General features: G+C 43.8%; 1 protein-coding gene across 1 annotated transcript; it reads left to right on the top strand.

The window, feature by feature from the left end:
- The first annotated feature begins 1,029 nt into the window (after positions 1 to 1,029).
- On the top strand, positions 1,030 to 22,711 carry ARSF (arylsulfatase F). The gene is made up of 10 exons (XM_042926644.1): positions 1,030 to 1,040; positions 2,042 to 2,191; positions 3,647 to 3,768; positions 5,019 to 5,141; positions 7,770 to 8,193; positions 12,254 to 12,390; positions 16,072 to 16,206; positions 18,112 to 18,274; positions 21,831 to 21,952; positions 22,344 to 22,711. Exons 1-10 carry the CDS (start codon positions 1,030 to 1,032, stop codon positions 22,709 to 22,711), a joined length of 1,755 nt encoding a protein of 584 aa, XP_042782578.1.
- The last annotated feature ends 1,009 nt before the right edge of the window (positions 22,712 to 23,720 follow it).

The following is a 23,720-nucleotide window of genomic DNA, read 5'->3' on the forward strand; positions in this document are numbered from 1 at the left end:
AAAGACTCCAGGCGGCTGCTGAGGAGAACCAAGTGTTCTTCAAGACCTCCTTCTTGTTTTGTCCCGGACATCAGGGAGACCACACTGTGGACCGGTGAGTCAAGGAAGCTTTGTGAGGCTGCACGTGTGGGACACTTCTCACTTCTCGCTTAGTTTCTGTCATCATGGGCAGAGGTGGGATTTTGGACACCCCTTTGGCTGACTCTTTTCTAGAACCCAATGGACCAGCTTAGGCATTGAAAGGTTGATTCCAAACCAGTGTTTGTTTGAGTCACCTTCTCTCCGTTCTCCCTGCTTCCTTTCCATTTCTTAGCCAACGGCTTGTTCTCTGTGGTCTCTGGTGGCATCTCGTTAGGGGCAAGACAGATTGATAAAGGAGGTGTTCTTATTATGTTCTCCATATTATTTTAAGTACAAATTGGAGTGACAGCTTGCATGTGGGAGATGGGTATCTGTTTTCTTTCACTGCAATATATTTCGCTGTTGTAATCATGTGCTTATCATAGTTCCCACCCTCTTTATATGCAAGGATTAGCTATCCATAGGTTACCGTAGAGTCGTATGAATTTGCGCTGACACAAAACCAAATTAGTAGCTTCATTGAAGTAATTACCTCTCTTCAGGGGACCCAAATTCATCCCACCTAGATGTTCTGAGCATAAGCCCTTGTGTTCAGCTGCTCCTCAAGACTATACTGCCATCCAGACGTGTTTTAATAAAGCTTTAGAGACTAAGCCAATTGTCTCAAGAGGCAGAAAGAAGCAGGTGGACCCAGGACCTGGCACCTAAGGATGAGCTCCTTAAAAATAAACTATGAGCAGTAGGTCATTAACGATGGAAAGGTCATATCTTGATAGATTTGGAAAACCAGTCTGAAATGTTGGAAGTAGCAATAATGGCTTTGTAATCTCATGAGGGTTTCATAATGGGGACTCATGTAATGAGTGTGGCAATAACACATGTTTATGTTTTTCAGCACATTTTTCCTCTGGCCAAAGAAAATAATAGGAAGCCACTCGGCACTGTATCATGAAGCTCAGGTGAGGGAAGTTGCTGTTGTGCAAGAGTGTTGAATCTAATGGACACTCTGGGGACATCTGTGAATTCCCCAGGTTTATAGATTCTGTTATTTGTAGGTGACAGCCATTCCTGGGTAGGGTTGGCCATAGATGTCTACACTGATGTTCTGGATTCAGTAAGTCTAAGACAAAATAAGTGAAATGACGTCAAAACAGGATGCGAGAAAAGCAACTCAATGTGGCTGGTGGTGTTTCCAAATGTTTATACAAAGGTTCTGGGAGCAGAGGAAGGTTAGTGACCATTTGCTTCCTCCCTCCCAGAGGAAATCTTTGAGGTGGGTCTTCAGACATGAATAAAAACCAGACGGAAATAATACAATTAATAGTTCAAGCACCCAATATTCATTACCTGCTAATTGAGTAGGGACACGGTGGGAAGGGTATTATATATTTCTCCGGGAAAATGGGGATTTTGTTGGGGGCTGAGCAAAATCGTGAAGCAGACTAAACTAGTCTTCAGATTCCAGGGTGCTCCTTTTCCACCATTCAGGTCTTCAACCATGTTCTCCCTTCTCCTTTGCCCTGGGGTTGGTTTCTCTTTGTTTGGCTTGCTGTTTTCCTTCCCTCCAACCAAATGTCCCTTCAGCAAAACTCTGTGCCCACCCGCGTTTGAATTCCAGTGCAAAGGAAAGTCGGCGGGCCCCTTCTTCCAGGGATGTGACCTCAGGAGTTTTACTGCCCCTGACGTAAGAAATGCTTTGTCTTCAAGTAAATGGTTTCAGACTTCATGTCCTGGAGGAACATTTTGTGTGTGTGAGCAGGAAACCCAGGGGAGCCTCTCTTTGCGCGTTGTGGGCCCCATTCGACAGTGGCAGTCAATGCTTGGGAAGAGACACACTCGAGGCTCGCCTGTTCCTGGGGAGATTGCCTGGTCTCCCGTGAGCCCTGCTGCATTCATGGGGACACGGTAATGGGAAGTAGCTCTTGAAGCCATCCTTGTAAAGTCCATTGTCCCTTCTCAGGATCCTCGCCATCGCTCTGTCTTGGACGTGTTTACTCCTAAGCCCACGTGGGGCCCAGGAGGTGCATGAGGACAAGCCGAATATTGTCCTGATGATAGTGGACGATCTTGGGATCGGTGACTTGGGCTGCTTTGGCAATGACACGATGAGGTATGGCTTCGAGTTGAGCTGTGCTATTTCACTTGTTGTCTAGGCTTGGGAGGTTGATAACGTTTTATGACTACATCATGTGGAAAACCAAACTCATGGGATGGAATTTGCCTTTAAAAGAAGCCCATAATATTAAGATCAGGACCGTCTGGACTTGAATCTTGATTCTGCACTTACTGGTTCTGAAATCTGGCACAAGTGACTTGACTTCTGTGTGTCTTTCTTATCTTTCTTATCGGTCAAGCGTGCAGGTGAGCAGTGTACAGGTGTGGGCTCACAGATGCAAGGCATTTAGAGTAGTTACCTACCATGTCCTGAGCCCTCTGCGATATGCACTTTTATGATGAGCGACGATTTTTAGGCATACTTTTTCTCGGCGGGACTGGACATTGCACCCTTCCTAATTCTGGAAGCCAACAGACCTTTTACGGGGAGGTGCTTGTATTGTAAGAATGGGCATTCTGAAGGAAAAAAAATGTACATGAAATAGACTCAGAGCTTTGTGGTAGGCAACAAAACGAAACATGGCAGGCCATGTACATGAGTAATGCCTACGCCAAGGCTTAGGAGTGCATCAGGGCTAGACGTGTGAAGTCTATACGTGGAAATCAACAATTCCATATTGTCCCATCTTCTCTCTTATGAAGAAAGTCAGGTCTCATTACATTTTACTGGGTTCCAGCCAGGGGGCTGTCTCTCTTCTATACAGTCTGTCTGATCTTCTCCAACCTCCACACACCTTTCTAGGGAATCATGAGGCAGAGGTTGCAAACTTTGTCTGGAGCAAAGACGTCTGTCTATAGAGCCTGTGCATTGAACTTGTCGTTGGGTCTATTACTTGCTAGGCATAACGAAAGTGTGTAAGTCATTAGCCTTAATTCATCAGCCCATAAACACAGAAGTATTTTTACATATATTTTATTTTAAAGAAATTTTAATGTTTATTTATTTTTGAGAGAGAGAGACAGAGAGAGAGAGAGAGAGAGAGAGAGTGAGTGGGGGAGGGGCAGAAAGAGACACAGAATCCAAAGCCAGCTCCAGGCTCTGAGCTGTCAGCAGAGGCTCCGATGCAGGGCTTGAACCCATGAACCTGTGAGATCATGACCTGAGCTGAAGTCAGATGCTCAACTGACTGAGCCCCCCGGGCGCCCCAATTTTACATATATCTTAAAAGGCAGTGCCATTAAATGTACTCATTGAATATATGCAGTAGATACCACATTGCAGAACCAAATTATATCGACTGTGCAATACACAGCCACTGCCTAAAACCTCAGCTGTATTTTCTCCACGATGCGGGCAGAAACCAGGCAATTAGGCGATGTGTGCAGTTACTTTTTCTCTGATTCTGAGCTCAGGGAATCACAGCAAACAGAGCTGTTGGTTTCTGTCTCTCTCTCTCTCTCTCTGTCCCCTCTTGTCCCCTCTGCAATTCCCCTCTGTCTCTCTTTCCAGGACTCCTAACATCGACCGCTTAGCAAGGGAAGGCGTACAACTGAAACACCACATCTCCGCAGCGTCAATGTGCACCCCAAGCCGGGCCGCCTTCCTCACGGGAAGATACCCCATCCGATCAGGTGTGTAGATGGACGCACCTCTGCTACTCTCTGTGAACATGTTAAGCCACGAGGAAGTGAGTAGGTGACTAGGTCATTTCGAAAAGTTTGCCCCAAAAAGGGCAGACACACGTCCATGCACACACAGCTGCGGACGTCTGTGTGGAAAGCACTGCTCTCCTAGTCAACCCAAGCCCACCCTGCGTGGCTGAGTTATGTCTATTCACCTAGAGTTGAATGTTTCTCCTCGGTGGCCCGCAATCAGGCGTAGGCAGGACTTTCCATCCCAGGGCAAGAACGAGAAGCTGTCTCAGAAGGACGTAACGTACAGAACACGCCTATGCTAATCCGGGCTGTCATGAGGATGTCCTAGCACAATGTCTCAAACGTTCATCACCCATTTCAACCATTGTATGGATGCAACAGGCTTTGCTTATCTGTCCCTTGATTGACTAACCATTGGATTGTTTCTGGCTTTAGGCTCTTACGAAAAGTTCTGTTGTGTACTTGCCCAGACACATGTTTGACTCATTTTCAGATCTTTTGAGGTTGATGATATCTGGCTTAGCGGGTGCTAGAACGCATCAGGTCCAGTGAATGTTAACTCTTTATTCTTTTTTTCTTCTTGTAGTACACTTCTATGTGATTTGACTCTCTTTTTTTTTCTGTGCTGCTCACTTTATGTAAATTCGGAGAAGTTCAAAACCTAGATGTCCACTTGTCCTGGATGCCCCAGTGTCAGGTTTTTCACAGACATTTGGCTTATCCATCTTTTCTGCAAATACTAAAACTTATTATCAGAAACACACACACACACACACACACACACACACACACACACACATTGTAGGGTTTCAGGTTTTCGTGATTTCATTTTTTGGCTCTTTTACCGACACAATGATTCCCCTGCCAAGAGTAGGCCTGTGTTAGTGGTTCAGTCACACGTGTCTACTGAAATGACACCCAGTCCTGTTGTAAATTTGCAAGAGGCTACATGTAGAGTGTTATTTGAGTGGTGTGCTTGTGCGTATCTGGTAGTGTCGTGCGTGTGTGTGCAAGTGGGTAAGGGGTGCGTCATGGGGCCCGGTGTGAGTTCTGTCTGCGGGACGTGATTTTCCTCGCCCACGTGATGGTTTTGTTGTTCCTCTCTCGTCATGTCTGCGTCTTCCAACTCCTGAACTCCCCGTGACTCCCTCTCCTCTCCATCTCACGGGAACCTACTCACTGCGCGTGCCTTCTGCTTTTTGCTTTTCTTTTCCCATCCCGTCTAGGAATGGTTTCTAACAGAGTGAGCCGTGTGATCTCCACGCTCGGAGCTCCTGCTGGACTCCCTCGCAATGAGACAACATTTGCAGCCTTACTGAAGAGGCAAGGGTATAGTACGGCATTGATAGGTAAGAAGCGACCACGGGCATGCCTCGTTTACTACAAAGGAATAATCTGCGTCGTTCTATGCTCGATGTGGTTTTCTTGGAAACCCTTTGTCTCCAAAGAAGCATGCATCTTGGCTGTGGCAGAGAAGGCCCTCCGTGTGATATCGACTCTATATCCACCACTCTGTGGGCTACCTGTGAGCTTTCTCTTTACTTTCCAAAATTAACCCTGCTTAATCTATCATACGGTCTTTCCCAAGGAAACGTGTTCCCTGTGTCCTCCAGAATTCTTCATCATGCTTTGTTCACCTGGGACCATCTGCCCTAATGCCCCCTGACCAACACACACACATTTCTTCCTAAACGACGCCCGTTCACTCTTTTCAGACAGAATTCAGGCATGACGGAAGACCGCTTCCCACCAGACCCCCAGTTCTTGCCAGATGGCCACCCCACGTGCTTCTGTATAATCCTGTGTTCTTTGTCTTTGCATAGAACTCTGTATGATACTGTGATTTCTACATTATTCTCTGCAGACTCTGGAATACATCAACCATTCACCACACAACACTTGTGAAGTGTGACAAGCTCTCTCAAGAACACACAAATAGCTTTATGCATCAACTAATGACTCCATAAACTAATGACTCCGTAAAAAAGTCTATGCCCTATAACCATCACCCAAATAGAAAAAAAAATATTTAAAAACTGACTTTTGAGAAATGTCAACACCCTGTATCTGTCACCCCAATCAAGTGCAGCTACACCTACTGTCTTTATTTGAGAGCCTGGGTTTCAATTGGCTTGAGAATAACATCCTAGTTTAAAGTTTATTTATTTATTTTGAGAGAGAAAGAGAGAGAGAGAGAGAGAGCAGGGGAGGGGGGCAGAGAAAGAGGGAGAGAGAGAATCCCAAGTAGGCTCTGTGCTGTCAGTGACAGTAAGATCATGACTTAAGCCAAGAGTTGGACGCTTAACTGACTGAACCACCTGGGTATCTCCAGAATAACATGCTATTTTCTTTTCTTTTCTCTTCTTCTTATTTATTATTGAGACACAGAGAGAGACAGAGCATGAGCAGGGGAGGGGCAGAGAGAGGAGGAGACACAGAATCGGAAGCAGGCTCCAGGTTCTGAGGTGTCAGCACAGAGCCCGATGCGGGGCTCGAACTCACAAACTGTGAGATCATGACCTGATCCGAAGTCAGATGCTTAACTGACTGAGCCACCCAGGTGCCCCTAACATGCTATTTTAAATTGACTTTTGTAACCAATTTGACATTGATCAGAGGAGACAGTCTTCATGGAGGTGCAGGACAGGAAAGCCTGGGCCAGTAGTCCTGGTTCTCATGTGCTTAGTCCCTCAGGTGCTCTGAGATGTGAATCTGCATCCTTCATGTGGCCCTAACTCCATGGGGGGAACCATTAATGGTTTAGTGGATACACATGATCAGATTCTGTTACAGTCCTCATGTTAACAGGACAAACATGGATCTTTCTGTTACCATTCAAAACGTGTGGCAAGTTTTATCAAATAAAGTTCAGTGAAGTTTAGTGGGAGACTCTGGGATTTCCAGCCAGCCATCTATCCAACCATCTACTCATGCATGCCTGGTCCGTTCTCCATCATTTATCTATATCTACTAACTATCTATCTGTCATCTATCTATCTATCTATCTATCTATCCATCTATTCTCTATATCTATCTGTTACGTATGTGTCCGTCCATCCATCCACCCACACATCCACTCATCTATCATATATCTATCTGTCCACCTATGTATGCATATATACATTACCCATCTGTTTGCCATGATTTTATTTGTATTTATCATTATATATCTATGTACTATCTCTACCCACCCACCATCTATTCGTCATGTATCATTTATCTTATCTCTATCATTTATTTTTATGGCTATAATTTACATCTATCTATCTATCTATCTATCTAATCTATCCATCGTGCAACCATGCATCCATCTATCCATCCATTATATCCATCCATCCATCCATCCTTCATATCTATCCATCTATAATATCTATCTATCTATCCACCATATCTATCTATCTATCTATCTATCTATCTATCTATCTAATCTATCCATTGTCCATCCATCCATCCATCCATTCATCCAACCATCCATCCATCCATCATATCTATCATCTATCTATCTATCCATCATATCTATCATCTATCTATATATGTATCCATCCATCCATCCATCCATCATATCTATCTATCTATCTATCTATCCATCGTCTGTCCATCTATCCATCCACTCATACATCTATCCATTCATCTGCCACTCATGTATCCATCTATCCATCTTATATCATATGTATCTCATCATCTAATATCTATTTATCTACTTAGCTACTCACCTGTCTATCCATCATCTATAGTCTACACTGACTTTCTCATGTCTTCATCTTTGTGGCTATGACTTTTTTTCTTCCTGTGAACGAGAAACTGCCCAGTTCACATCCTTGCTGCAAACTCACAAGTGTGTTTTCCTCCCTTTAATTTTCATCCTATTTGGTCACTCACAACCAGGTCTTGACACAGATTTTTGTGCAGTAAAGAAGTCACACAGTGTTGGTGGCGTGTGTGTATATTATGCATTATTTGTCTGTTTGTCATTTCAGGCAAATGGCACGAAGGCTTAAACTGTGATTCCCGACATGACCACTGCCATCACCCATATAATTATGGGTTTGATTACTTCTATGGCATGCCATTCACTCTGTTTGAGCCTTGCTGGCCGGATCCCTCGCGTGACACGGAATTAGCCATCGGGGGCAAAGTCTGGCTCTGCATTCAGCTGGTCGCCGTTGCTGCACTCACAGCTGCCTTGGGGAAGCTGAGTCGCTTGATCTGTCTTCCCTGGTCTTTCATATTCTCCATGATTCTTTTTATTTTTCTGCTGGGCTACTTTTGGTTCTCCAGTTACAAATCCCCTCTGTACTGGGATTGCCTCCTCATGCGCGAGCACGAGATCACTGAACAACCGATGAAGGCAGAGCGTGCTGGCTCCATCATGGTGAGGGAGGCGACTTCATTTATGGAAAGGTAAAAGTCATTTTCTTTCAAAATCCATGTATTTTAATGGATTTAACAATGAGTATTTTAAAGACAGGAGTCTTTTTAAAACATATATATATATATATATATATATATATATATATATATATATATATTTTAACATGAAATTTATTGTCAAATTGGTTTCCTTACAACACCCAGTGCCTATCCCAACAGGTGCACTCCTCAATGCCCATCACCCACTTTCCCTCTCCCCCACCCCCCCATCAACCCTCAGTTTGTTCTCATCTCTTATGGTTTGGCCCCTTCCCTCTCTAACTTTTTTTTTTCTCCTTCCCCTCCCCCATGGTCTTCTGTTAAGTTTCTCAGGATCCACATAAGAGTGAACACATATGGTATCTGTCTTTCTCTGTATGGCTTATTTCACTTAGCATCACACTCTCCAGTTCCATCCACGTTGCTACAAAAGGCCATATTTCATTCTTTCTCATTGCCACGTAGTACTCCATTGTGTATATAAACCACATCTCCTTTATCCATTCATCAGTTGATGGACATTTAGGCTCTTTCCATAATTTGGCTATTGTTGAGAGTGCTGCTATAAACATTGGGCTACAAGTGCCCCTATGCATCAGCACTCCCGTATCCGTTGGGTAACTCCTAGCAGTGCTATTACTGGGTCGTAGGGTAGATCTAGTTTTCATTTTTTGAGGAACCTGCACAGTTTTCCAGAGTGGCTGCACCCGTTTGCATTCCCACCAGCAGTGCAAGAGGGTTCCTGTTTCTCCACATCCTCGCCAGCATCTATAGTCTCCTGATTTGCTCATTTGAGCCCCTGTGACTGGCATGAGGTGATATCTCAGTGTGGTTTTGATTTGTATTTCCCTGATGAGGATTGATGCTGAGCATCTTTTCATGTGCCTGTTGGCCATTTGGATAAGATAGGAGTCTTTTAAAAACCATAAGAGAATGAGTGTTTTTTAAAAATGAAAGGTGATGGTTTGAACAATGTTGACTTAAGAAATGGAATATTGCTAGTTAGGGCTAGACAATACAATAGTGCGTGTTTTGGAGTTCACATGGACTCTTCAGGAAGTGCCTGAGGAGGTGGTATCTCATTTGAGTTCCTCTTATTAAAATCACAATATCTCTGTTGGCCTCGAAATTCAGATTTGGTCAGACCAAGCAGGTAGACTCACACTAGACTGAGACTTACAAAACTGGCTTATTAATTTGCAATGCATATTGTTTGTATATTAATGTACAATGGGAAATGTATTTGCCAGGAAACAGATAGTAGAGTAAGTTGGCCATTGCATTTTTTTTCCTGTTAGGGAAAAAACTTTTTGAGAAGTTAAAATCAGAGGGCTTATCACTGAGCATGTGATACATAAGGGATTTTATTCCGCTTAGGGCAGTGGTGATCGTTAGAGAGTCCTATGCATCCCAAACATAATCACTGGAAAGTTTTCAAGGGAGCCACATTTAGAAACATCTAGCTGATGGATCTTTTTTCAGAAAAAGGCTGTGAACACATTTTTTTGCTCACCTTTTGTCTTTACTGATCACCATCCTGGGGTCTGGGCTTCGAGGACAAGTACACATTTAGTGATGACATTAGATGTACAAGCCCATGATAAGAAATAGGGTAATGGGCATTAGTTCAGGGTGCTATCAGTCCAAACTGTAGGAACCTTCCAAGATATCAGGGAACCATACTTGAGAAGACATGTTAACTAAATCCTGAAAGGTAAGCAAGAACAAGACGAACAAGGGGCCAGGCATTCCCAAATAAATCTGAAGCAGAAGGAAGATAGGTCCTCGGCTAAGCAGGGACACACAGAACGCAAATGCCACTCTAAGAAACTTCGGCTGCAATGAAATATGGAAACGCAAAGAAAGGGAAAAAAATGAATTAAAAAGGAAGTTGTGCCATGGTGAGTTGCATTAGGGTAGTGTGAAATGGAATTCCCTAGAAACTTCACATCCATCTGGAAGCCCAGAATCTGATGTTACTTTGGAATTGGGTCTTTGGAGATGTGATTTGTGAAGATGAGGTCATCACAGGGTAGGGATCTGTAAGCTAGTGTGTTTGACTGCCCTGTAGAGTTGATTGCTGATATAAAGTATCTTGGGCCATGTGTGGCTAGCTTTGTCCTTACCCCATAGGCCATGAGGACACAAAACAAATTTGTACTCTCAGACAGAGAGAGAGATCAAACCGTCTTTGCCTTGTAGATGCAATGCAATGGCTGCTTTCATCAGGGCAAACGCCTTATTCCCTGGTAACTTCCACATGTGCAGAGGCATAGGTATTTTGCACAGGGACACACTGGCAGGTTGCAAGGTGGGTCCGTCACACTGAAAGCTCAAGACGAGTGATTCTGTTCCACTCGTGCTGTCGCTTACCATTTACATTAGTACATCAGGAGCAAATGCTGGGGTGTGGAAATGGACTCCCGTCACCAAAACCTGTGCTGAGTTTCAGAAGGTCTATACGATCTATCATGGCACCATGTTGAAGGGGAATGGGGACCCGAAGATTCGGAAGCCATTCTGTTGACTAGTGATGTGGCCGTGAACAGGTGGCATAGATTCGAGATTGCTAGAGATCCCTTTTATCTGGATTCTCAGTGTGTGAGTTTCCTCTGGCTGCTGGAACACATTTCCGCAAGTGGGGGTGGCTCAGAGCGTCACAGATTTGTTATTTGATGGTTCTGGAGGTCAGGAACCCCAAACTCATCTTATGGCACTGGAATCAAGGCTTTGGGTGGACGGGCTCATTCCGGGAGGTTTTAGGGAAGAGTGTTCTTTGTTCCACGTTGGAGAGACTGCAGACTTTCCTTGGCTTGTAGCTCTCTCCCTGCCTCTCAGCTTCCATTACCTCCTACCCACATCATGTTTGTCTGATTGTGTCCTTATTGCTTCCCTCTCGTAAGGAACCTTGTAATTGCATTGGGTCCACACCCAGATAATCCAGGATTATCCACCCACTGTCTCAGGATCCTGAACCTGATTGTATCTACAGATTCCCTTTGGCCATGCAAGGTGGCATCTGTATAATCTCATTCTTCACTAGCACATATAGCAGCTTCCTTGGGCTCCAAGGACAAAGTACCAGAAACGGAGGGGCTTGAAACAGCAGAAACGTACTCTCTGTGAGCTGTGGACACTGGAAAAGTCCCAAAGGAAGGTGTCAGCTGGGCTGTGCTCCCTGAGAATGTTGTGAGGGGAGCATCGTTCCTGGCGTCCTCCAGCTTCTGGTGGCTGCTGTCGGTGCTGGGTGTTCCTTGGCGTGTCCGTACATGACCCCGACCTCTGCCTCTGATTTCCCAAAGCCTCCTTCCCCTGTGTGCGTTTCCATATCTGCGAACCATCCGTTTCTTTGAAGGACACCTGTTCTTGCATTCTGGCCCCACCTTACCCCGGGATGACCTCACCTCCACTAATTACATCCCCAAAGACTCCATTGGCAAATGCCATGACATTCCAAGCTTCCAGATGGGCTTCAATTTTGGAGGGACACCAGCCATTCTGCCCAGCTCACCCTGGTGCAACTTCATTACGATGATGATGATGATTTCATTACTTCCCCTCATGACATGTCATCAGAGGAGAAATTTCCCAAAGACTCGCATTTGAGTCGTGCACTGTTTAGCTGAGGACCTGCCTTCCCGGAGGATCGTCAGGGCTCGAAGTAGGTCAGCCTTGTCTTCCGTGTCCTCACAGGAAGGGCCAAAGGTGTGGGGACGGCTTGCCAAGATGTCTCTGTCCGTGCTTGCTCGTGGGTTGTGAAAGAGTTGGCATCCCTTGGGTCTGTTGGATGTGACTCTGGCCTGCAGATTTCGTCAGCCCTGGGAAAGCGTGGGGCTGTGTCAGGCGGGGTCACTGAGACTGCAGCCGTCCTGCATGTGTCCCCGGCGGCGGTCCGGACGCTGGGGGATGCTGGAGTCCAGAGCAGCCACAATGCCGCCTGGTGCATGCATCGCCTCTCTTAGGGTAGGCAGAGGAGGGACGGTCTCGCTAACTGTGGTTCCCTTTCCCGGACTTTGCAAACTCACGAGCCATGTGACTGATGTGTCCTCAGGCACCGTGAGGGACCGTTCCTTCTTGTGTTCTCCTTTCTGCACGTCCACGTGCCGCTTCCCACGACCACCGAGTTCATCGGCACCAGCAAGCACGGCTTGTATGGGGACAACGTTCAGGAGATGGACTTCATGGTGGGTAAGTGGCACAGGATGTAGGGACACGGGAAGCCCGGGCTTTGATAGTCGAGGACAGCCTCATGCGGCCCCCCGCCAGCCTCAACGATGCCACAGGTGCCAGCCCTCGACAAACTTCCCACAAAAGCACGCTCAGTGCTTCCCTGTCAGTGTGAGTCCCGGTGTTTCTGTCACACGTGTATTAGTTGGCACATCGGGTTCAGGGTTTCCTCCGGGGAAACACAGAAACGCACGTGAGGCTGGCCTCCCTGGTGGGCAGCACGAAATGGATTTCGGGGAACAGAGAGAGACGCCTTGGAAATCAAGCTTGTCAATTCACAGTCTTCAAAATACAGAAATGATTGAAACATTATTAGAAATAGAAATAGTATTGAACGAAATACAGGCACACAGGTCTGTGTTTATGCAGGCATAGGTATGCACGTGTGTGTGTGTGTGTGTGTGTGTGTGTGTGTGTCTGAAACTAACTCCAACTGAGGATGGGGTCAGTAGAAACAAAAAAAAGAACAAAAACAAATTCGATTTGCTTTAATATTGTAAATCAATAGAAAGTGTTCGAAATATCTAAGCGTGGGTACTCACGGGCCTTGTGTATGCTGTCTGTCCAGGCAGACGTGAGCCTTCAGGATAAATAATCACGTTTCCATATGTCATTTCAGAAATAGTAAAAAAAAAAAAGTTTATTTTTCTTCAACATACCCATCCTGGAAACTATATCAAAACCCAAAATCCCAAAAATCTCTGATCTCCGTGTTACAATGTTTTCTTAGGTTTTCTTGGTTACCGCCTGTAGGAGTCTGAGGGCTTACAAGATGCATTAGAAGAACCTAACCATGTTTCCTCGTCTCCCTCCATATAACTTCCTGCCCTACAGCACCTGCCACTTCACAGGTGTTTGGAAAGCTCCAGAAACTCCCCACCCCCACCCCATCTGGCTTCCTGCTTCCTCAAACCTGCCTAGAGGCTTTCAATGCAAATAACATTCCCTACTCGACCCAGGGGAAATCCTCTGGTTGGTACCTAGTTAGTAAGGCATCCAAAATGAGTCCCAGAGAATTCAGTAACTCAGAGCAGGTTCATGGAGAATGGGAGGGGACGGTGAGAGTCCGAGGTGAGGCGGACAGATGGGACAGGCGAGCAGGAGGAGAGGCTTGGCTGGCCCTGCGTGCAGAGCAGTGGTGATGGCTGGGAGTGGGTTATGGGTTGGGTGTGTTGGGCAGGTCCCCTGGGCAGGGCGGCAGGAGCCCAGGAGAGGACACAATTGTCTGAGAAAGTCATACGCACACACACATCTCAGGACAAGTCACAACATGCTCATTTAAAGTGTAAATGGCGTCTGGGTGGTTCAGTCAGTTATGAGTCCGACTCTTGGTTTCGGCTCTGGTCATGATCTCATGGTTCGTGAGTTCTCTGCTGTCTGCACAGAGCCCATCTGGGATCCTCTGTCTCCCTCTCTCTGCCCCTGCCCTACTTGTGCTCGCTTTCTCAAAAATATAACAAAAAAAATTATGAATTAGGGAGTAACCATGAAAATACATGATTTCCAACATCAACTTAAATATATACTTCACATATATAATATATAATATAAAATATAAAGATATAACATGTACATAGATCATTAGTAATTGTATATCCTGTACTATATAATAGAAGAAATACATGGGTCATCAATATATTATATTATTAATAGCATGCTAAATTAATAAGTACTATAGCAATAATATATAATAATATAGACATTAAGATAATATATAAGATATTGAGGGGCGCCTGGGTGGCTCAGTCGGTTAACGCCCGACTTCGGCTCAGGTCGTGGTCTTACGTTTCATGAGTTCGAGTCCCTCGTTGGGCTCTGTGCTGACAGCTCAGAGCCTGGAACCTGCTTCGGATTCTGTGCTCTGCCCCTCCCCTGCTCACACTCTGCCTCTCTCTGTCTCACAAATAAATAAAGATTAAAAAAAGATATTGAGATCATTATATAGTATACTCCTAGTATAGAATTAGTGTAATAGTATATTTAGTTTATTATGCTTTATATATATATGTATATACTCTAATATACATGTACATACATAAATACGTAATTCTTTCTCTTTCTGTTAAAAATAACCCATTTCAAGATACAGTGGGTGATAGGCTACGATTCATAGTAGCTCCAATACCCATTATCAATATATAGAAATATGTTCAGAAAGTAGGTGACCACATTGCAGACACCTGACTCATACAAGAAGACTTTCATGAATGGAAATATACCAGGTTCTGGGTGGGTACAGTGACTCTTATAAAATATTAGTGATTCCAAAATTAATATCGAGGCCCAAGTCGAGTCTAATGAAAGTCTTAATTACTCTTACATGGTGAGCCCTCCTTACCAAGTGCCTGAGGGACGTCTGACAGGACACCAGTTGAAGGAAAGTGTCAAATCTCACTTTTATGGTTGCAAAGAAAGCACTATCGAAAATAAACCTTAAAACACTAAATGACATGCAGAAGATTTGACTTTCAGATCAGGGATGCCGAAACAGGTAGCCGAGAAGACAGTCCAACGAGGAGGAGAATGTAGCAGGGAGGTCACTAACGCACAGTGGCAGGGATGGGATACGTCGGGCAAAATTGGTGTTGGGGTTGCATTGAGCTCCCCCCCACCCGAAAAAAGGTCCACGTTGTAAGTGCTGGAATCTGTTACATGCGACAGTGTTTGGAAATAGAGGCTTTGCAGATGGAATCAAGGTATGGTGAGGTCATAAGAGTGGGTGCTTGCAAGCAGGGACAGGTGACCTTGCAAGAAGATAAGAGGTGGGGACACAGAGACCCACAGAGGATGTGTGTGCCGTGTGAAGGCCCAGACACGTGCACATGTGTGCACACACACACAGGCACACACACACACGGATCACAATAGCACATGAGCACAGAGCTAGTAAAACACAGGGAAGTCACGACACAGGCAAAGAGCGCTAGGCCTCACGAAATGCCAAAAACGTACCCAAAAGTAGCATGCCTCAGGCTCCTTGCAAACAGAGGAACAATTAGCATCAATGTCATGTTTCATTCCTGAATAAAGGAGTCCACGGAAATCAAGAATAGAAATAATGACGCCCCCAAAAGAAAAATCAGCAAAAGCAAAACATGACTTAGGGGTCACCATATAAATGTTGGCATCTGCATCACAAAATCTTTAAAAAATAAATACGATTAAGCAATAATATAGCAATGGGTAATAGTAATGATAATAAAAAATAAATCGATTTTTATTAGTAATGTAACATAATCGTCCGTCCCACACGAGATGTGGAGGAGGAATTGAGAAGAAGTTCACAACCACACACTGTTCTGGAGCTCACACTATCACCCACCGTAAGCAGGGTGCATTGTGAATGAGAAACATTTTTGCAATGACTCCCGCAGAAGCAACACAGACTAACATTATAGCCCAAGGCTCATCATGACATTCATTACACGTGTCCCTTTTCTTTTCTTTTCTTTTTTTTCTTTTCTTTTCTTTTCTTTTCTTTTCTTTTCTTCTCTTCTCTTCTCTTCTCTTCTCCTTTCTTTCTTTCTTTCTCTTTCTTTTTCTTTCTTCTGTTCCTTCCTTCCTTCCTTCCTTCCCTCTTTCTTTCTTTCTTTCTTTCTTTCTTTCTTTCTTTCTTTCTTTCTTTCTTTTTTACTATTTCAGGCAAGCTTCTTGATGCCATTGATGATTTCGGTGTGAGGAACCACACACTCGTCTACTTCACATCAGACCACGGCGGACATTTGGAGGCACGGGTGGGCCACGCCCAGGTCGGGGGATGGAACGGAATATACAAAGGTGAGGAGGGGGATGGTGAGCCGGGTCTGGTTGTAAGTAAGCTCTCTCGTGCTCATGATAATGGAAATCTGTGAACTGAACCGATTGATGGATGAAAAAGTGAACAAGTTCATTTTGTTTGGCTCTGGGTAAAATAACGTGCTAACCAAGGAAATTGACCTTAAGTTTGCCACGATTTCTAGGGAAATTAGCCCCCAGGGTTGGTACTCTGCTGAAGGGACATCTAGAAATCTGCCTGCCTGGAAACCCTGTGAGTTTATAAAGTATTACCATAACCATGTGCCTTTGCACAACTCTGCCAATGAACTGAATATCTATCTACTCATTGATTACATTTATAAGGCTGTCGAAACAAGACTCGATATGGAAAAATCTGGTAGCCAGGGTATGGAGGACAAAAAGCAGAGGCTCCTGGGTTGTTAAGGAAGATTCGGTGCTGTCTTGTAAGGATATGGCTTAGCACACACAGAAGCAAGCATGTCTCTGGTTGTGTCATTAAATGCACAGGTAACGACTCCTTGTCCTGATGCAACATTTAGTGCATGAAAACACGTTCCATTAGGCCATGTTGTCCTGGTCTGTATAATACTTACCCTGCTGTGAAGAGAAAATTGTCTGGAAAATTGTCTGGAAACGTGTTAGCATGTGTATTTAAAGGCAGTTCAAAGTGTTTTCTAGAGGAAAATATTAATGATATTCATGCTTTCCTATTGAATGCAGAACAACTGAATCTATAATTGTATGAACGATAATAATACAGATTCAGTAGGAAATAATGTTTTTGTGTGAATAGGGTCGTCCCTGTCTCAGTCTGGCTGTGGGGCATCAGTGCACAAGTGAAGTGCACGCTTAGGAAATCAAATAAATCCCATGAGGAAATTGGGATTTCAATTTCAATTTCAAATTCTTGAAATTCTATTTTTACCTATCAGGATATTTTTTAAAAATCTCCATTTCTGAACATGCTGTGATTGAGTAATTTAATGAAATAATAAGAATCCATGAACACCGTAGGATGGCCATTCTTCCTGGTTTGCTCAAGGGAATCCTGGTTTATGCCTGTTGTCGCGGGGTCATTGCTGACTCCTACGCGCATTCTCTAGAATGCCCTGGGTTGGGTAATAAATTTGCATAAATCCATACTATTCCATTCAACGTGTGTTCATGCATTCTGGATTCAGCAGTGACCAAAAGCAGTGAATCCCTGCCTTCAGGAAATTTACGTTGTGAAGGGTGGCATACCAGGAAAAAGAAAAGAATGAGTAAATTCTAGGATATGTTAGTAAATCTGCAAACAAAAAAAAAAAGCCTGAAAAAATTCTAGGATGGGGCTGTCATTTGATCAGAAGTGTGCCTGCAGAAATGACAGAGAGAGTACCTCTGGAGCAAAGGTGTGAAGGAGGCTGGGGCCGAGGCAGGTGTATATGTGGGGTAACAGCCGTTCAGGCGAAGGCAATAGCCAGTGCTAATACGCCATATTGAATGCGATCAGTTATTCAATTGAACACCTATCAGCAGCCCAAGGAAAAGGAATTGCATGGACACGTACCCGTGACCCGTTCAGAGTTCTGCACAGTGCTGGCTCCGAGCACATCGTCCATACTATTAATTTTTAAATTCATTTGAGCACATTTTAAATACATCTGAATACATTTAAGTATATTTTAAATAGTAGAAATACATTTCAAATACATTTTTATTTTTTTTTATTTTTTTATTTTTATTTTTTTTCAATATATGAAATTTATTGTCAAATTGGTTTCCATACAACACCCAGGGCCCATCCCAAAAGGTGCCCTCCTCAATACCCATCACCCACCCTCCCCTGCCTCCCATCAAATACATTTTTAAACACTTTTGCCCCCACGACTGTTTTACCTGGACGTCTGTCGCCTCACCCTGTAGGTGGGAAAGGCATGGCCGGCTGGGAAGGTGGAATCCGCGTCCCAGGACTGGTCCGCTGGCCGGGAAGGTTACCAGCTGGGAAAGTGATCGAGGAACCCACGAGTATGATGGACGTTTTCCCCACGCTGGCGGCCGTGTCAGGAAGCACGGTCCCTCAGGACAGGTGATGTCATACCGTCTGTTCACGCCATTGTGGTTCTCAGAGCGTTCGGGACACAGGCAGCATACTCTGTCTCAACACGTACCTAAAAGATTTGGGTTTGTGCGTGGCTGTGCCTCTTGAACATCATGGGTGCACGAGGCACCGGTCTCAGACACTGTGCGGTTTTCACTGGGGAGGTTTGGGGATGAGCACGTGGTAAAACACTCCCCCATGCAAGAGACACAACAGTCCCCTGGATTCTGCTGCGCAAGATCCGGAGGCTGATGTGAAGGTAAGACGTTGCATGGAGACTCGAATGCCTATCGTGATTTTCAATCCCACCAGGAGGAGACCCTTCCTACTGAATCCTAACACTCCCTGGAGACAACGGACCAAGGCAACCTTGCAGGTGCCTTTTGGATAGTTTATTCTAGCGGATCCAACCCACTGACACGTCTTCGTCATAAGCCCAAAGACTGATTGTAATGTTTCCATATTCACCTAGTTCTGAAGGAAAGTAAAATAAATCCCAAAGCAAATTAGAAACAGCAGCAAAGAAAGACCAACTTATTTTTTTTTTAACCTTCATTTTAGGGAATAATAGGACTTATTGAGAATTTATATAAAATAGTAACAGAATACAATTCTGGTCTCCTACGAAATATATTTATTGATTTGAGCTAAATGATCCATTATTTTTATAGAGAGAGAGAGAGGGAGACACAGAATTCAAAGCAGGCTTCAGGGGCTCTGAGCTGTCAGCACAGAGCCCGATGTGGGGCTTGAACTCACGAACCATGAGATCATGACCTGAGCCAAAGTTGGGTGCTTAACCAACTGAGCCATCCAGGCTCCCCTAAATGATCCATTTTTTTAAAACCATAGTAATATTAGTGAAGAAGTAGTGTTTTTTTTTAAAGTAGGCTTCATGACCAGTGAGGAGTCCAACACGGGGTTTGAACTCAAAAACCATGAGATCAAGACCTGAGCTCCTGAGCTGAGATCAAGAGTAGGGCACGTAACTGACTGAGCCACCCAGGTGGCCCTGTACCTTTTTATTTAATTGAGCTGATCACAGTCATAAAAATAATTTTCTAAGACATCAGTGGGGTGCACTGACTTTGGGACATTGGTATAATCTATATATTGGACTCAAAGTGTTCTGCAGAATTAAAACCCCAAAAAATATTGTCCTCTGATCCCTGATTAGGATTTCCTTCCTAGAATTGATTTGCTTTTTATTTTTTGCAGAATTAGTTCTAAAAACATCTTATCTTTATTCCCAGTACTTTTTTTACTCTTCAGTGGAAAACTGAGCTGAGAGGCTCCATGAGATTCTGAAAGGCATGTGTGCTTTGAAGAAAGAAACTTGGCTTTTATGATGAAAGTTGCATTGGGTGTTTGCACAGAGGTCTTTGGGTAGACATCAATTTTTATTTCTTTGGAGTAAATGACCAAGAGCAGGAAATCTGGGTCATAGTATCAATAAATGTTTATGAGAAACTCTCAGATGCACTTTCAAAATGGCAGCCCCATTTGGCATTCCCACCAGTATGATTTCCAGTGGCTCCACATTCTTGGCCACACTTGCTATGGCCATTCTTTTCCATCTTATATAATAACGATGCAGTTGAATCTGATCATGCTGTTAATTTGTGTTTCCCTAAGGACTAATGCTGTTGGACACATCTCCATGTGCTTATTGGTCCATCCGTGTCCATTCTTTGCCAAGTGTCTGTTCCAACCATTTGTCCATTTTTGTTTTGTTAAACTGGGCATTTTATTTTCTTCTTGTTGAATTGTGAGAGTTCTTTATATATTCTGAACACAAGTTTTTCATCAGATCTGCATTTTGCCAGTCCTATCTTCCATTCTGTGGCTTCTGTTCATTCTCTTAGCTTGTTATTTTAAAAGCAGTTTTCACTTTTGATAAGGGTCAATTTACTTTTTTTAAAATTTTTAAAATTTTTAAAAATTTTTTGTAAATGTTTATTTGTTTTTTTTTTTCTTTTTGAGAGATATTTCATGCACTCAAGCAGGGGAAGGGCAGAGAAGAGAGAGAGAATCCCAAGTAGGCTCCATGCTCAGCACAGAGCCCGATGCTGGGCTTGATCCCCCCAATTGTGAGATCGTGACCTGAGCCGAAACCAAGAGTTGTGTGCTTAACCAACTGGCCATGCAGGCACCTCTTTTGTTCTTTTATAGATTGTAATTTTTGTAATATATCTAAATCGCATTTTTCTATTCAAAGGTCACAAAGACTTCCTGCTATGATTTCTTCTTGTGTTTTTCTTTTTTCAGTTTCAGGTTTTACATTTAGGCTTATGGTCCATATTGAGATGATTTTTTATATAGTGTGAGGTATGGGTTGAGATTTATTTTTCTTGCATTTAGATATTTAATCGTTCTAGTGACATTTATGGAAAGACAGTTCTTCCTTGACTAGATAACCTTGGACATTTGTTGAGAATCAATTGACCGACATATGTATTGGTCTGTTTCTTGGATTGTCTCCTGTTTCACTGATTCATATGCCCACCCTTATGACCTTACTACACTGGCTTGATTAGTCTTTCTTTGTACTAAATTTTGGAATGATTTAGTATGAATCCTCAAACTAGTTCCTTCTTTTTAACAATTATTTTTTCGTTCTCCCATGTAAATTTTAGAACATGGTGCTCACTTTGTGCAAAAGACCCTTTAGGGATTTTGGTTGAGTTTGCATTAAATCTATAGATCAGCTTGTTGAAAATTGACATCTTAACAATTTTGCGTCTTCCAGTCTATGGACATTGTACATCTCTTGGACATTCAGTTCTCTTATCAGATATTTTGTGGCTTTGGGACACAAAATTTTAACATTGGAAACCGTGTTTTGTGATGCTGTAGTGAATGCTAGTTTAAAAAAATGGATTTCCTAGGTGTTCATTGCTAAGATATAGAGATAAAATTCTATACTTGTGACCTTGCTAAACTGAATTAGTGCACAGAACTCTTAAGGGATTATCAACACAGGCAATCATTGTATCTGAGAATAAAGAGAGTGTTCATTCTTTCATGATCATTTTTAGGATTATCTGACACTTATTATTGTATTTCTTATGACAAGGTAGGTTTTATTATTACTGTTTTCTAACATGAGGTAGAAGATCCTTTTTTCTAATATAAGAGAAAAAGTATAAGATTTTTTTAGAGGTTCTATAAGATTTCCTGTAAAAGTAGAAAGGCAATTGCTCATGAAATTGTGATTTGGTTGTATTTTGTTTGTTTGTTTGTTTGCTTCCTTGAATGTTTATTTTTGAGAGAGAGAGAGACAGCAGGGCAGGGGCAGAGAGCTAGAGAAAGAGAGAAAGGGCAGGAGAGAGTTAGAGAGAGAGAGAGAGAGAGAATCCCAAACAGGCTATTGCAGAACCTGATGTAGGGCTCGAACTCATGAACCGCGAGATCATGACCGGAGTCGAAATCAAGAGTCAGACGCTTAACTGATGGAGCCATCCAGGCGTCCCATGAATGTCATCCTTCAAACAGCCCAGTGGTCAGCTTCCCCTTGCCTGATGCCCTTTGCGTGTGTTTGCAGGGTGATCGATGGCCAGGACCTCATGCCTTTGCTTCAGGGAGATGTCGAGCGCTCAGAGCATGAGTTCTTGTTCCACTACTGTGGTGCCTTTCTCCACGCAGCACGCTGGCATCCAAAGGACAGTGAGTACATGAGCCCCTGCTTGCTATGGACGCCAAGATTATAGCCACTCAAGTCCATTCTCAACACTTTGTTGAGACAAGTCCATTTATTCTAGGGTGGCCACTGAAAACACCTTCTTTGAAATCATTCTAAGAATCACTGTCTTTAGAAAGGTAGGGGGTCATCTATAAGAAATAATACGTTTTGAGATGCAAAACGTGTGACAGATTCCAAGGATATATAAAATTATACCAGGGGAGTCTGATTTCTTAGTGTTGTTCTAAGGATGGAATGACATTTAGCCTTAACCTGTGGGCAAGGAGGAAGAACAGGGAAAATGCCTGAGAAGGTAGAACACAAGATGGGTTGGCACATGGGTTGGATGTCGCTGACGTGTCTTTTCTTGTCCAGGTGAGGCAGTGTGGAAGGTTCATTACGTGACACCTGTGTTCCAGCCGCCAGGAGCTCAAGGCTGCTATGAGACCCAATATTGCCGATGTTCGGGAAAACTGGTCACCTACCATGACCCTCCTCTGCTCTTTGACCTCACAAGGGACCCCTCTGAGTCCACACCTCTGACGCCAGACACGGAGCCCTCTTACAATGTGGTGATCCAGACGGTGGCCAATGCTGTGAAGGAACACAAGAAAAGCATCATTCCTGTCCGGCACCAGATTTCCGAATTGAATCAGGGCAACATATGGCTAAAGCCTTGCTGTGGGGTGTTCCCATTTTGTCTGTGTGACACAGAAGGGAACACATCTGCCGTGGGGGCATGAGGAAAAGATGGAGCACAGGCAGACAAAGTCAACCGATCGTGGCACCTGCAAAATTTCAAGGAAGGAATTGGAGAGCCCATGCGTTCATCTTCTGTTCCAGATTATTAAATGCCCATTGGTGGTGATGCTATCTGTCAACTTCTTCTCTGTTCTTGGGGATAAATGTGTATCTAGGTCCTGTGTGCACCGTTGATGGGGAAACAAAAAAAAATCAACCATTAAAGAATAATCATTGAAATTATGATTGAATTTGTATTGAGTCATTGAAATAATTGAGTAGTTGAAAAATAATATGGATTAAATAATAATGCATTGAAAGGAACTAGTCTAAAATACCGGTAGGCTGCTGAGCCAACAGATTTATCTTCATCCACAGAAACTGAATGGGGAGTAGTCCATCCAAGGCTTGGGAGGGGCAGGTGCGTGGATTTCCCCCTGAGGATGTGCCAGAGATTTGATGGAGTCTAACTTCCCCTCCATGATTTGGGTAGGAGTCCTTGCACGAGTTTGCTTGGGCTGCCTTGATAGATCGCCACAATCAAGACATCTGCACGGCTGTGCTCCCTCTGAAGCTATGGGTGGAATCCTTCACTGCTTGGGTCTGTCCCAGCTTCTGGTGGTGGCCACAATCCTCAAGGTCCTTCTGCTTATAGACACATCGCTCTGGTTGCCGTCAACGTGTTCCTGCGGTCTTCTTCCCTTTCTGTGTGCCTGTCCCCAAGCCCCCCTCTCTTTAAAAGGACACCTGTCATTGGATTCGTAAGACGTCATCTTAACATCTGCATAGATCCTATTTCCAAAGAAGGGAACATTCACAGGTACCAGGGGTTATGACGTTCACATAACCAATAATAAACCAATAAATAACCAACTGGGGCTTGGAAATTGTTGAGTCATATGCTCAGGAGAACACACCCCAAGTCCCCATACACAACTATCAAACACAAATAACCGTGTTAATATCGGGTATTGTTTCTCTCCTGAGTGATCTCAGGCAGCCTTCTTGGAC

The sequence above is a fragment of the Panthera leo genome, chromosome Y (assembly GCF_018350215.1).
Source record: "Panthera leo isolate Ple1 chromosome Y, P.leo_Ple1_pat1.1, whole genome shotgun sequence".
Lineage (NCBI taxonomy): Eukaryota > Metazoa > Chordata > Mammalia > Carnivora > Felidae > Panthera > Panthera leo.